The 12,877-nt window shown below is 39.2% G+C and overlaps 1 protein-coding gene across 1 annotated transcript in view; it reads right to left on the bottom strand.

Moving 5' to 3' along the window:
* LOC307110183 (matrix metalloproteinase-27-like) overlaps positions 1 to 12,877 on the bottom strand; it is a gene marked incomplete at both ends in the record, with an annotated part of 29,676 nt that overhangs the window by 3,647 nt on the left and 13,152 nt on the right. The window contains 7 exon segments of the mRNA XM_079789190.1: positions 945 to 1,065; positions 1,242 to 1,403; positions 5,478 to 5,606; positions 5,696 to 5,844; positions 6,931 to 7,169; positions 8,000 to 8,104; positions 8,107 to 8,130. Of these exon segments, the coding sequence (XP_079645316.1) occupies positions 945 to 1,065; positions 1,242 to 1,403; positions 5,478 to 5,606; positions 5,696 to 5,844; positions 6,931 to 7,169; positions 8,000 to 8,104; positions 8,107 to 8,130 (929 nt within the window).

Raw genomic sequence — 12,877 nt, forward strand, 5'->3', positions numbered from 1 at the left:
TTTTCCCAAAGCGGAAATACCCAACATTCTAAGACAACACCAAGCACTCTAAGAACTTTTTGGTGCCAATGTTTGCTAGAACGAAGGGACATTATTGTGGGCATTGCAAAATATTTCCACAGATTTTCCCTTCTGGAAAGTTCTGATTCTCTGAATGAGACTTGAAAAGTCCTTATATTCTGTCTCCTTCCCATGCTGGCAACCCTCCCCTGCCAAGTGGTCTCTCGCCCCCGCTGTCAGGAGCATGTCATCACAGGGCTACTTAGTCATGGGTGGAAAGAGTCTGATTTCAAATATTCTTTCCTTTTGTCCCATGCCTTGTTAGATGGAGTATGTCTTTATAATTTGTTCTAAAAATATGGCCATGGTGCACATAGCTGGCACATAATGCTGCAATTTATGCCCAATAAATTATACACAGTGAAAGTAGAGATTTCCTACTACAGTTAACACTTTGTTGTTGTAACATTAAGAAATGGCCTGCTGATATGAGTTTAAGATTGGGCTCTCCAGGTAGGAAAAAGATCTAATTTTTATCACTTTTTGATTTACAGGGTGTAAATACTCTAACCATGGTCAGTTTCAAGCTACCAAAGTGATGTGAACTGGTTTACAAAATTCCTGAAAATTTAACAATTGGATCCTGAAATGCTAAGTCATCTCCAACAAGCCACAGGATTGATGTATTATTTTAGCTAAAAAAATAATTGAAAGCTGACTTTCAGTGGAAATTTAAAAATTTGCTTAAAGACCTTAAAAATCAATTTATTAAATAAGTAAGAGATATATGCACATAGAAAAACATTAAAACAGTATGGACAATTATAAAATGAAAAGTAAAAGGCACACATTCTCACTATGCTCATGACTCCCTTTTTATCCCCAAATCTCTTGAATAGAAAAATCTTTGTAGAAAGTTAAGGTATTTAAGGGAATGGGTTTACCTGCCTTTAAAGAACATTACTTCTCTGCGGAAAGTGGTGATAGCATCAAAAGTCAAATCAGGGTCACAGGCATGGGGTACAGTGGGTCTCTTTGGCTTAGCAGGTGCCTTAGGTAGACCCCCTTTGACGAGAAAAGAAATACCAGAATTAAGAAGGCATGTGGAAATACCTACAGGAGGATCTTACCCAAGTGAATATTTTCTTCATGATAATATTTCAAGAAGTGATTTTCTCAACTTCCTTCTAGAAATCTTCCCATTTAGTTCACATTATATTCAGATTTATGGTGTTGCTCACCATAGATGGATTGGATTCCGTTGATATCGTCCTGAGAAAGTGGGTATTTGCTAGGGTCCAGGGACACATAATTTGGGAACATCAAAGCTGTTTGATCATTGGAGTGAGAAAGCCCCAGTGAATGTCCAAATTCATGAGCAGCCACAAGAAATAAGTTGAATCCTTAACAAAAACAGGGAAAACAGGAGTACATGAGTCACTCAACAGGAGAATGGTTATACCTGAGACTAGGAAGTAACTAAAGGTTTGCCATATAGCTGTTAATTCTTGTAACATATGCATCATCATTTATATGGAAAATATTTTAATATTAATCAGTGGTGTTAGTCATATCATGGAGAAATGTAACCCAAAGTAAGCAAATGGTAGAAATCAAGTGTCTCAGGAATGGGTAGTATTAAAAAAGATTGAAGTTGCCAGCTTTGGTTGTTGCTAGGCTATGCTATATGTGTTGTTTCTTCTACTCATATTCTTCAGAGGTTCTCCATTGGCTGTAGGGTAAAGTCCAAATACCTTCAAGTATAGCCATTCAAGATCTAGTCCCTGCATTTTCTCCAGGCTCATATTTTATTTTCATATTCCATGAGCTAGCCATGTTCAATCATTTGCAGTTCTCATCTATGCTACGTTCTTTCTAATCTCAATGTCTTAATATCTCATTTCTTCTGCCCAGAATATTACCTCTCCTACCCCTTGTTACCTAGCTATCCTACTTCTTTCTCTGGAGTTATCTCCTTCATGAGACTTCCCTTATCCCCCCCCAGCTCCTACCCAGGTTGAGTTAAATGCACCTCTCTGAGCTTCCATAGACTCAGTGCCTAATTCTGGCAGAGCGCATTAAGAGACAGCAATTGTCTATTTCTTTCACCAAGCTGTGAATCTTTCAGTCAAGTGACCACGTCTTAACCATCTTTTATTCCTGGTGACTGCGAAACTTCTTATCAATAGTGAGTGCTTAATAATGGTTGCTGGCTATGCAGGTATTTATTTGGCTGATAGAACATGTACCTCTTATATAAGACCATATTATCCTATACTTCTCCATACCGAAAATCTTACTATGCATGGGATTGCCTTTTTACTTCTCTGTCACTAGTCATTAGGGTTCTAAATATTAGAGTCTGTCCCTGGACTTGGATCCTAAGCCAATGGATCCTAAGGAAAAGGCTGAGCCTTTCATGATGGAGCCCTGTCCAGTGATATTTGCACAAAATGAACATGGAATGGCAAAAGGATTATTACATGGTATTTCATGCTTGTCTGCTCTTGATGTTGTTGCTGCCCCTTGTCTGGCTGGTAATATCACAGGATTTGCTTCTGGACAAGGGACGGGACAAATGACTGAAAAAACAATTAAAATGCAGGTCATCTAAATGAGGTCCAAAACCTTTATCCTGGCTTTCATGACCCTCTATAATCTGAATCCTATTCACCATTTTAGCCTTCTCTTTCACTGCAATTCTAACACTTCAGTTGGTTGGATTCTTCTGTCCAGAGCACTCTTTACTACACTTTGCCTTCAGAGTTTCCTGCTTGGCCTTCAGGTCTCTGACTGGACGTCACTTCCTCCCCTGACTTCTTTATCTGTATTTGGGTGAATTTCTTTGATGTGCTTCTATTACATCCCCATAGTTTCCTTTATCCGGATGTTGATCATACTGATTTGAATTGCCATTTGATAGTGTGTGCTCCTTAGTTTGTAAACTCTGGAGGTCAGGGTCTGTGTCCACTATTGTATGCTCCATTTCTATCACAAATCTTGGGCTAGAGAGGATGTTGAGTAAAGGACTGTTGAATGACTTCCTTTATCAAATATTTGTAGAGCATCATTCATATGCTGAAAATGTTACAAGACGAATGATACTGTAGGAAAAGGATAACATCTCTGTCTTCTTGGAGATGTGACTAGATAAAATTTGCATTATACATTGGTACCTTTGTGAATATTTTTTTTCCTGTGCCTGGAAATAAATCGTCATTACCATCAATACTAATAATCATCAATGTCAAACACCTTTTGAATGTTCACAATGGGCAAGTGCTTTGCAGGGTGTTGGATTGCAGGTAGTTGTGTCATCTTCCTGAAAGAATGGCATTATTAGGCTTATTTTACAGATAAATAAACAGAGCACAAGAAAATTAACTAAGGTGCCCAGGGTCCCTCAGGTAGTAAGTAAATGGGAAGCCCTTAAAAGAGACCAAGGGCTGCCAAACCACAGACCATCGCTCTTTCCACATCACAACACTGTGCACCAGTAGCACGTAAAGGGCCTGTTCAGGTGTTCAGTGCACGTCTCCGTGTAGCACATGCACATTCACATACAGGCCTGGCTTTAGGAGATTCTTGAGAAAATCTCTATATGAGCTATAGGTTTGCCCTTCTGCCATCACCATGTAATGACTTGTTCTTCTTACAGGAAGCAGTGGGATTAGCAGATGACTATTGTCTATTGCTCTAGGGCAAGTTACACTGAGACTTCAGCGCCTTTTCCACAGAGAGACCCTACATGTTCCAATCAAGGAGGTAATCATATAGCATATATTATTGGCAATTTTTTTGTTTAAAAATCCCAATGTGATTGGAGATTACATTTGCATGAGGGTTTTGTTGTTGTTTTTATTAGAGAATGGGAAGATATTTTCCCTTTTACGTCAGTGAGCTACAAGACATACAATTGGATTCGTTGGGGCTTACAATCTGTACCTTGAAGAATATAATAAAGTAGTTAGGAAGCAACCCATTTATTTGGGTACTGTTGCTTGACTATGCATCCAGAACTTGGTGGAGGGCTCTATTTATTCCCTGACTTGCTCAAGCAAGTTTTGCCAGTGTGGGGCCCAGAACTCTTTGGACGTTTTAATAATCCTCTCATACATCCCCCTCTTGGCAGAAGGTTTATAGCAGTGTGGGTAATAGTAATTACTACTAAATATTGGACTTAATAGGGATGAAAGGATGGTGAAATCTTTGACTGATCTCTGCCTCTAGATATGAAAGTAAATCCTGGGAGTCATGCTGATTTGGGCCAATACTAGGATATTACCTGTAACTGCCTGATTCAACATATCCACACTGCCTTTAGGGCAAATCCAAAGACATACTGGGACATGTCTCAGCAGAAGATACATAACGAACATGATCCATTTAACCCTACTTCCCTCATCCACTTGTCTGTGATGCTAACCTTTTTGGCAATGGAAGCAACCAACTCTAGACTTGCCCTGGTGCCTGGAGTCCAGCCATGCACTGACTTTTTTACCCTGCTTGTTCACTAGCACTTGGAAGAATAACTGCATTACAGTGAGTGGCCATCAGCCATATTGAGTCACTGGCTTTCAGTTTTGCAGAAAGTATAAAACTGACATACAAACTATCTGGAGTTACTTAGACAGAACTGAACTGTGGCATGTAGCAGAGCCACAGCCTGGGACCCTAGACACCAGATACCAACCTCAAGGTAACTGCTGTCAATGATAGAAAAAAAAAGAGTGGGAAAGTCTCCTGAGCTCCTTTGTTTGATGCACATGCTTTCAGTGTAGTAAAGTTTTGTTTTTTATTTAAAAAGTAATAAAACATCCCTTATTTTAGTGCCAGGGAGGCCCTTTAAGAGAAATAAAATCAAATGCTTGTTCTGAAGGAATGGATCAAATGTAAAGATTAGGGTCTAATTTTTAGCAGATGGGCAAGAGTTTGAAGAGGAAGTTCATGCTTGTAAACAGACCTTCTATGAGCCACGAATTCACACACTCCATCCTTCAATCACTAACTAAAAATTACCACCTCTGTAGAGGCTTTTTAAAATCCTCACCCACAGATGACTTCTACAGCATGTTCTGCCTTGTATGCTGGTATATATGCCTAGAACTTATATACCACAAGATCATGAACCTCTGAAGGACTGGAATTTTTCTGGTACAACCCTGTGGTTCCTACAACACCTTGCATAATTCCAGGCACATAGCGAACCCTCAGGCATTGTGGGTGTCTAAATGAACATGAGTCAGTGAAGAATGTTATGATTATAATAAGGTCAGCAACTTTATGAGGTGTTGTGTGGCTAAGGCTCTGATTGTACAAGCACAATTGTCTGAACAGATATTGAACGCTTTCATCAGTCATCTGAAAATATGGAAAATTGTGAGAAAATCGGACAGTAAAAAGCTACTACTTGCAAAACTATTTTCAGGAATTCTCTAGAATAATAAAATTTTGTTGATAAATAAAATTGGGCTCACCTGCTCCATCCTTGGTCCAGTTTTCATCCTCATCAAAGTGAGTGTCTCCACCCAGACCTTGACCAGGAGGAAAGGCATGGGCGAGGAGTCCCAAGGGGCCATCAAAATAACGAGGACACTGACCATGGACTGAGACAAAATTCAAAGGGAGAACAGGTCAGTTTCTTCAAAGCCTTGAGATGAAATAGCCGTATTTTTCTCACAATTTCAAAGCTTACCTCGGGTCCGAAAGGCAATCATGATATCCGCAACCCCCTTGGAAATCTTGGTGAATGTTAGCGGAGTGACTTTGCCCCACACTTCTAAACCTTTTTGGATAGCCTCATCCACGTCAGCTCGTGCCATATCCGGAGTGTAGTTCACGATTCTTAAAAATTAACATAAATATGTGGTTATACATGCATGTATGCATGCATACTATAAAAGAAAATAATTTCTATCTTATGAATCAGATACTGCAGTGACTTTTGGTATGCTGCTATACTTATACTTGTATTATACTTTACTATTTAAATAAGGTACTTTTTCAATTCTCTCTCATCTGCCTTATTCATCAGGTAGTATTATAACACTTTAACATAGAAGGGTCAAAGAGGTTAAATGACTTCCCTAAGATCACACTCTCAATGGGAAAACATTCGTCTCATGGAGGAGTTTGCTGTGTGTATGACTGTATTATAAATGTTCTAAAAAGAATTGAGATTTTCTTAGTTGGCTTGTGGAAATCAGTCTCATGCATGTGTTGTACGTTAAGAGTGTCACTTGAGAGTCATAAATGCTTAGTTACTCAGCAAAAGATTTTCCTTTTGTTTATATTACCTATTTTGCTAACCCTATTTTTACCTCAGCCCCTAAGATGCAAGAAGATGAAGGAAGAACTATCAGAAAGACTCTTTAGGGCCAGCCAGGAGGGGTCTAGAGCAATGGTCAAGGCTACTGACTCTATTGCAGCTCATAGGAACACTTCATCCTCTTCCTGCCAGTAAGCCAGCCCCTTTCTTTAAGATGCATGGAGGCAAACTCCATACTTCACTCTGCGGTCCAGCTGAGATTTGACAGCTTCACATTCATCTCTAAGGTCTCCCCATTTTCTCTTGAGCACACGTCATCTGTACCTTCAAACATCTAAATCAAATGGCAGTGCATCTGATCCTGAACTTATATGGAGGTGGCAGAGGCTAGAGAATTTTAGGGCACAGCTGCCAGTGTGCTGGTAAGAGCTAGGTAACCTTGATTATGGGAAATAAACCTTGGTCTCATTTTCTCTGTATTTAAGGTGGTAAAAACAGTGGTGCGTACACCACAGTTTGTTGGGAGGATAAATCAGTGAAATCTAGGACGCGCTGTGCACATAGGAAGTGTGCGGTAAAGTAAAATATTATTATTTTTGTTCTTTGGAGATGATATTCCTGTTCCTTGGGACTGGAGGGAAATAAGTTGACAGAAGTATTACCTGTATGTGAGGTTGTATTTCCTCCACCCAGGGAGAGTGAAGCCATACTGACCCACATCAGGAACCCCACACCTGGGTGTCTTCATGATCTCCAGCGTGTTTGAGTCCAGCTTTCCAGTCACTGTCAGCCCAAAAAATGCTTGCATTTCCCGAATTTTGCCATCTATGAGACTCCTGTTCATGCTTTGAACAAGATGGCTCCCTTCTATTTCAAGAGAGTAGAACTGGTTGAGATATGTCTGACCAAAAAGACAAAAAAAACAACAACAAAAAAACCACACAGACTACAGAAAAGCAAATTTCCATCTCGGGATAAAAACAAAATTGTCTGAAATCCTTTTGGGCAGTGTGGGAGGAGGAGGAAAATAAACAACGAGGACAAGGAAGGAGCAAGGGAAACAAGAAGGAAACAAAGAGGAAAGAAAATAGTCACCCTGTTTTTTCAATTTCCAAGAACTGTCATCAGAATTGGCCAAACCACTCAACCCATCAAATTCCAAACCTCCACAGAAGAGAATCAAGCTTCTTCTATGTGTTAAATGATTACACATCTTACACATTTTTACTGTTACATTCATTTTAGTGTTTCCTTGAAACAAATTCTAGATAGATGATTATTCACCTTGCAAATTTAATTGATTTAACCAAATATGGCAAACCAGCTGGACTGATTTTTAGAGGGAATCTCCAAAGCAGTGTATTTTTCATACATAGAAGGATAAGGGGATCCAAATTGTATTTGGCGCCTCCTAGCTGGTCTTAAAATACTTTTATACGGAGCCCCATTTTCTGCAGGGCTGTCCCCTTTCTCTTCTCACCAGCTCTTCCCTTGTTATCATTGCTCAAAGTTGTAGCAATCCTGCCTCTCCCCCAACCCCACACCCTCACTCTCCACCCCCACACAGTGCCTTGATGTCCGTGAAACTAGGGAAATAAAAAGCAGATCCTTCTCACAAGAGAGTTCAGGATTCTTTTGAAGGAATTTCCTGTCTTTTTAAATCCCAGGACAATCAATAAAATGATTTTTTAAAAAATTGATAGTCATTAATAACATTTATTGAGCCAGTACCTGAGCCAGTTGCATGTTTTCTTCATCTTCCATCCTTTGGTCTGTAGGAAATGCAGAAGAAAACGTTATAAAGAGCACAAATAGAAGCAGGAGGCTCTTCATTCCTCTGTCTCTTCAGTTGAAGCCTGGTTCTGTTTGCACAGAATTTGGAAAATAATAGTGAGACGTGGCATGGATTGGCTTGTATCATTGTTTAATTAATAACAGAAAAAAGGACATTTGCCATGAAGTGTGTCATGATATGCTTTTTTTTTCTTAGATTGAATTGATTTTGCAATCAAGATCTGCAATTGTTTAGTAAACAAAGCCATTGTTCATTACTGAATTAAATATAATAGGAAGTCAGCCTCCAAGTTACTTTTGTCCTTGCCAACTTGGAGGTTTTCCTGTTCATAAATTCTTGAGAGGTTATAAAATAATTTTTTTGAATGAAGCTCTAAAATATCTTTGGCAACATGGTATCATGAAAAGACAGTTGAATTAGGAAACAATCGATAAAATTAACTATGGAAAACATCAAATGTTTATTGAGCACCTACTATTTGCCTGTCATTGTAAATCACATCTTAGTGGAGAATTCAGACCTATACAGAGACCAAGGCCAGACAAAATGGAGGCAAGTAGCAAATGTACAGTGAAGATTCCTGAAAATTTGAGAAGGGACTGAGAGCGTTTAAGCTGGTGGGGCTTGCAATTGGTCTTGAAAAATGCGTAGGATTTGGATTGCACAGAGGAAGGGATAAGGTGTAGGAGTGGAGGGAGGCCATAGGGAGCAGATACTGCAGTGAGCTGTAGGAAATATGGCCCTGTTGGAGCAAATACATGTGTTGACAGCCATAGTAGATGGGATGGAGGGTCTAAGAAAGGTATAGAGAAAATGAATGTTTACAATCTTTATTATTTAATGATTGCATTTGATTGAGAGTGTGTCTGGATAGAGAATTTCAGGCTGAAATAAGTTTCCCTTTGAACTTTGAATGTACTGTTCCATTGTTTTCTAGAATCCAGTGTTGTGGTTGAGCAGTCTTTTTATTCTGATTCTTGATATTTTTCCTTTTTTTCTTCTGAAAACTTTTAGAAATCTCTTTACTTAGATATTCTGAAATTTCATAATGATGTGTCCTAATGTGGTTCTTTTTGCATTAACATTGCTGGGGAGTAAGTGGGTCCTTTCATTATGAAAACTTCAATTGGAGGGAACTTTCCTGTTATTTCTTTGATAATTTCTTCCCATTCATTTCATCTTTTTTTTCCAGGAATATATATATGTTGGACCTCTGGATTGAGTCTCTGTGTTTCTAATATATCCTTTACTATTTTCCATTAACTTTATTTTCCAGATCACTTATTGAGTTTCTCACTTCAGCTATATTGTTAATTTCCAAGAGCTCTTTCTAGTTCTCTGAGTATCATTTTTTTTTTTACTTTTTTTTCATTTTGTTAGTGTATTTGGATGTAAAATAGGCCATATTTTAAGGGAATATTAAGCATAGTTTTAGTTTATTTTAACATTTTATTTTGCTCCCAGGATTATCTGTATTTCTTCAATTTTTTTTTTTTTTGGTGTCTGTTTTTCACATTAGAAGTTGTTTTTTTTTTTTTCTCCAAAAGTTTAGAGACCTTGTGTTGTGCAATCTGTTTAAGCATAAGAGGCAAGCGCTGGCCAGGTAGCTCAGTTGGTTAGTCTGTTGTCCTGATACACCAAGGTTTTGGGTTCAATTCCTGGGCAGGCACATACAAGAAGCAATTAATGAATGCATAAATAAGTGGAACAACAAATTGATGTTTCTCTCTCTTTCCTTCTCACTTTCTTTACCCTTCTCTTCCTCTCTTTCTCTAAAATTGATAATTAAAAATTTAAAAAGAAGAATTTTTAAAAAAAGAATGAGAAACAAGAAAGCTGACTGGAAGCTCTGTGTGCATGAGCAGGGATTGTCAATCAATGATCTTCACTGCCTGGAAGTAGGTGGGTTCTAGACATTTCATGTGATGCATTAGTTGGAATGAGATTTGGTTGAATATAATAGAGAAACAAAATGGCAGATGATTTAAAAAAACTATTTTTCTCTCCCATAGAAGGAGTTCAGATTTGGTGGTGCAGGGTGTGTATGAGAACTCCACATCATCAGGGAAGTAGTCAACATCTTGCTGCACCCACCACACTCTTAGTGTAACACCTCATCGTGGTCCAGATGGCTTCTCAAGCTTTAGTGAATGTGTCTTCCTTACAGGCAGCAGGAAGGGGAAGGCAGGAAAAGTAAATTCCCATATTTTCCAGAAGACCATACAATACTCTGCTTTCACATTTTGGCAAGAAATTAACATGTGGCCACATCTAGCTGAAAGCAAGGATACAAACTGTAGTCTTTTAGCTGGATGCATTGCTACTTCAAACGAAATTGGGGTCTTATAGCAGCAAAGAGAGGGGAGAATCGTGTTAATGTAGGCAACTGGCAGCCTCTGCCCCATTTTTCTACAGTGTATCTGCAAGTCTTTATTTCTTGGGCTAGTAAGTTTCACCAGAGAAGATTCCTCCAATTGCCCATCATTGTAATCTCCCAGCAGCAAAGATGGAGGAGATGGCTCTAGTGCCTTGTGTCACATCCCCGAGGCACACCTCTGATTGTAGTTGCAGTGGCAGAGGACGGGTTAGTATAACTCACCTTTTCTGACAAAGTCCGACTTGAAGAGCATACTGGATATTCTTCTGTTTCTACTCAGGGCACTGAGATGCCACAGAGCCAGACAGATCATTGCATTAGAGCCACGCAATGGGTCAGGGAACAGAAAGATGACTGTTTCAGCCTTCTCTCCACTGAAACCTGAATAACTGACTGGTGTTCTGTAGGCTTCTCAGGCGGTCTGGGTGAACCTGAGCCCATAGCAGTTAGCAGTTGCTCATAGCAAATACCCAGTAACACACACTTGTGTTGGCTTTTGTTCCTTGTCTGTTTTAGTCTCCTTGCTACCTCAGTCTTGCTTCCTGGGACCATGTCCTGAATAAAAGAACTCTACCAAGGTCTTAGGTTTTGCTTTTGAAAAAAACTCAAGCTAAGATAAAAATAATCTTATTATTTAAATTCCAAGCTTAGATTCTTATGAAATTTTACTCATATAAAATTTCAGTGGAACAGCCAGAAAATAGCATATGTTGTCAAGAAAAGAACATAAAAAAGAATAATTTTTAAAAATTCTTTATTATACTTTATATTTCTATCCACTTCCTATGACTATAAAATATGATTAAAGAAATAATATGCACTCAGTTCTTATCTCAAAAATATGTAGGTGAAGTTTGGGCCAAGAATCTATCATGACTAACAGATATTCTGAGAAGATGAATCTCCTAACCTCATGTCTGTACTAACTGACATAAGTGTTAGAAAATATGATAGATAGCCTGAAACTGAATCTACGGTTAAAAGTGAAATACCTACATCTTACATGTCATTCTGTACTTGCTTCATTGATAAAATGAATTGTTTATATATACCAATTTCACTTCCCTTAGCATAGCACTATAACACATAGGTCACTGATCTATCCTTGTTGAATAAATGAACAAATGAAGACAATTATAGTAAACTAGTGGTCTGGTGCACGAAATTCGTGCACGGGGGGAGAGGGGGTACCCTCAGTCCAGCCTGTACCCTCTCTAATTTGGGACCCCTTGGGGGATGTCTGAGAAATTATAGTAGGTTACAAGTCAGTCATTGAAAATATTTATTTTGAATTCATATAATAGATATTTTTTGAATTAGAATAAGGTGCTAAATTATCTGTATATATAAAAGCCTAAGTGACCAAACAACTGAATGACCAGTTGCTATGACGCACACTGGACCACCAGGGGGCAGATGCTTAATGCAGGAGCTGCCCTCTGTGGTCAGTGCACTCCCACAGCGATAGCACTGCTCAGCTGACCGATGGGCACTAGACGCAGGGCTCACGGCTGGCCGCTGCAGCTCTGAGACCACAGCGGAGCGGCAGTGAGCCTACTGAGTGGTGGCGGCAGGCACAGCAGGGCCAGGATGAGCAGGAGCAGCAGGCAGGAGTGGCAGGTGGCATTGGACTGCTGGTTTCGGCCCAATCCCCGCAGGCCATGCGGACGGACCCCACCGGTGCACAAATCCGTGCACCGGGCTTCTAGTACTAAATAATAATTACTTGTGAAATTTAAAAACTTTAATAGAAAAAGAAAATAGGATGTGCTGGTGATAAATATATTTATAATTCACATATTTATTATGTAATAAAGTATATTGCATTCTAACATCTGATTTTGATGTCTAGACTAGACACTATGGTCTCACAGGTGTTAAAATAGGATTGGCTGCTTGTGCAGCTGGAAAGAGTCACTAGCAAATTTAAGCTCAATTTAATGAGATTTATTGAATTTTGTGTTCAGCATTGTTTTTACAATAAATCCCAATTATCTTTAGAGGGTGTCCTCCTCAGTAGCCCAGGAAAAACAGAAATAAAGAGCTACAGTTTCAATGAGCCCATTTGCTTGGACTATAGAAGGAGAGAGTGAGAGGAAGCAGGAGATGAAGTGTACCTTTTGTTGCCACCCTTCCCCCAAAGATGCCAATAATCCTTTCTGGGGGTTCAACTTTGTCATTCTCTGTTGATTCATTTCTTTAAGTGCAGGTATACTGTATAAGCTTCCTAGGGCTACCATAACAAAGTACCAAGACTTGGTAGCTTAAAACAACAGAAATGTATTCTATCAGAGTTCTAGAGGCTAGAGGTCTAAAATCAAGGTGTTGTGGGCGGGGTCATGTTCTCTCTGAAGGCTCTAAGGAGGATCCTTCCTTGCCTCTTTCTAGATTCTGGTGGATTCTGGCAGTTCTTGGCATGTAGATGCATTGCTCCAAT

Source organism: Cnephaeus nilssonii (genome assembly GCF_951640355.1).
Source record: "Cnephaeus nilssonii genome assembly, chromosome: 13".
NCBI lineage: Eukaryota > Metazoa > Chordata > Mammalia > Chiroptera > Vespertilionidae > Cnephaeus > Cnephaeus nilssonii.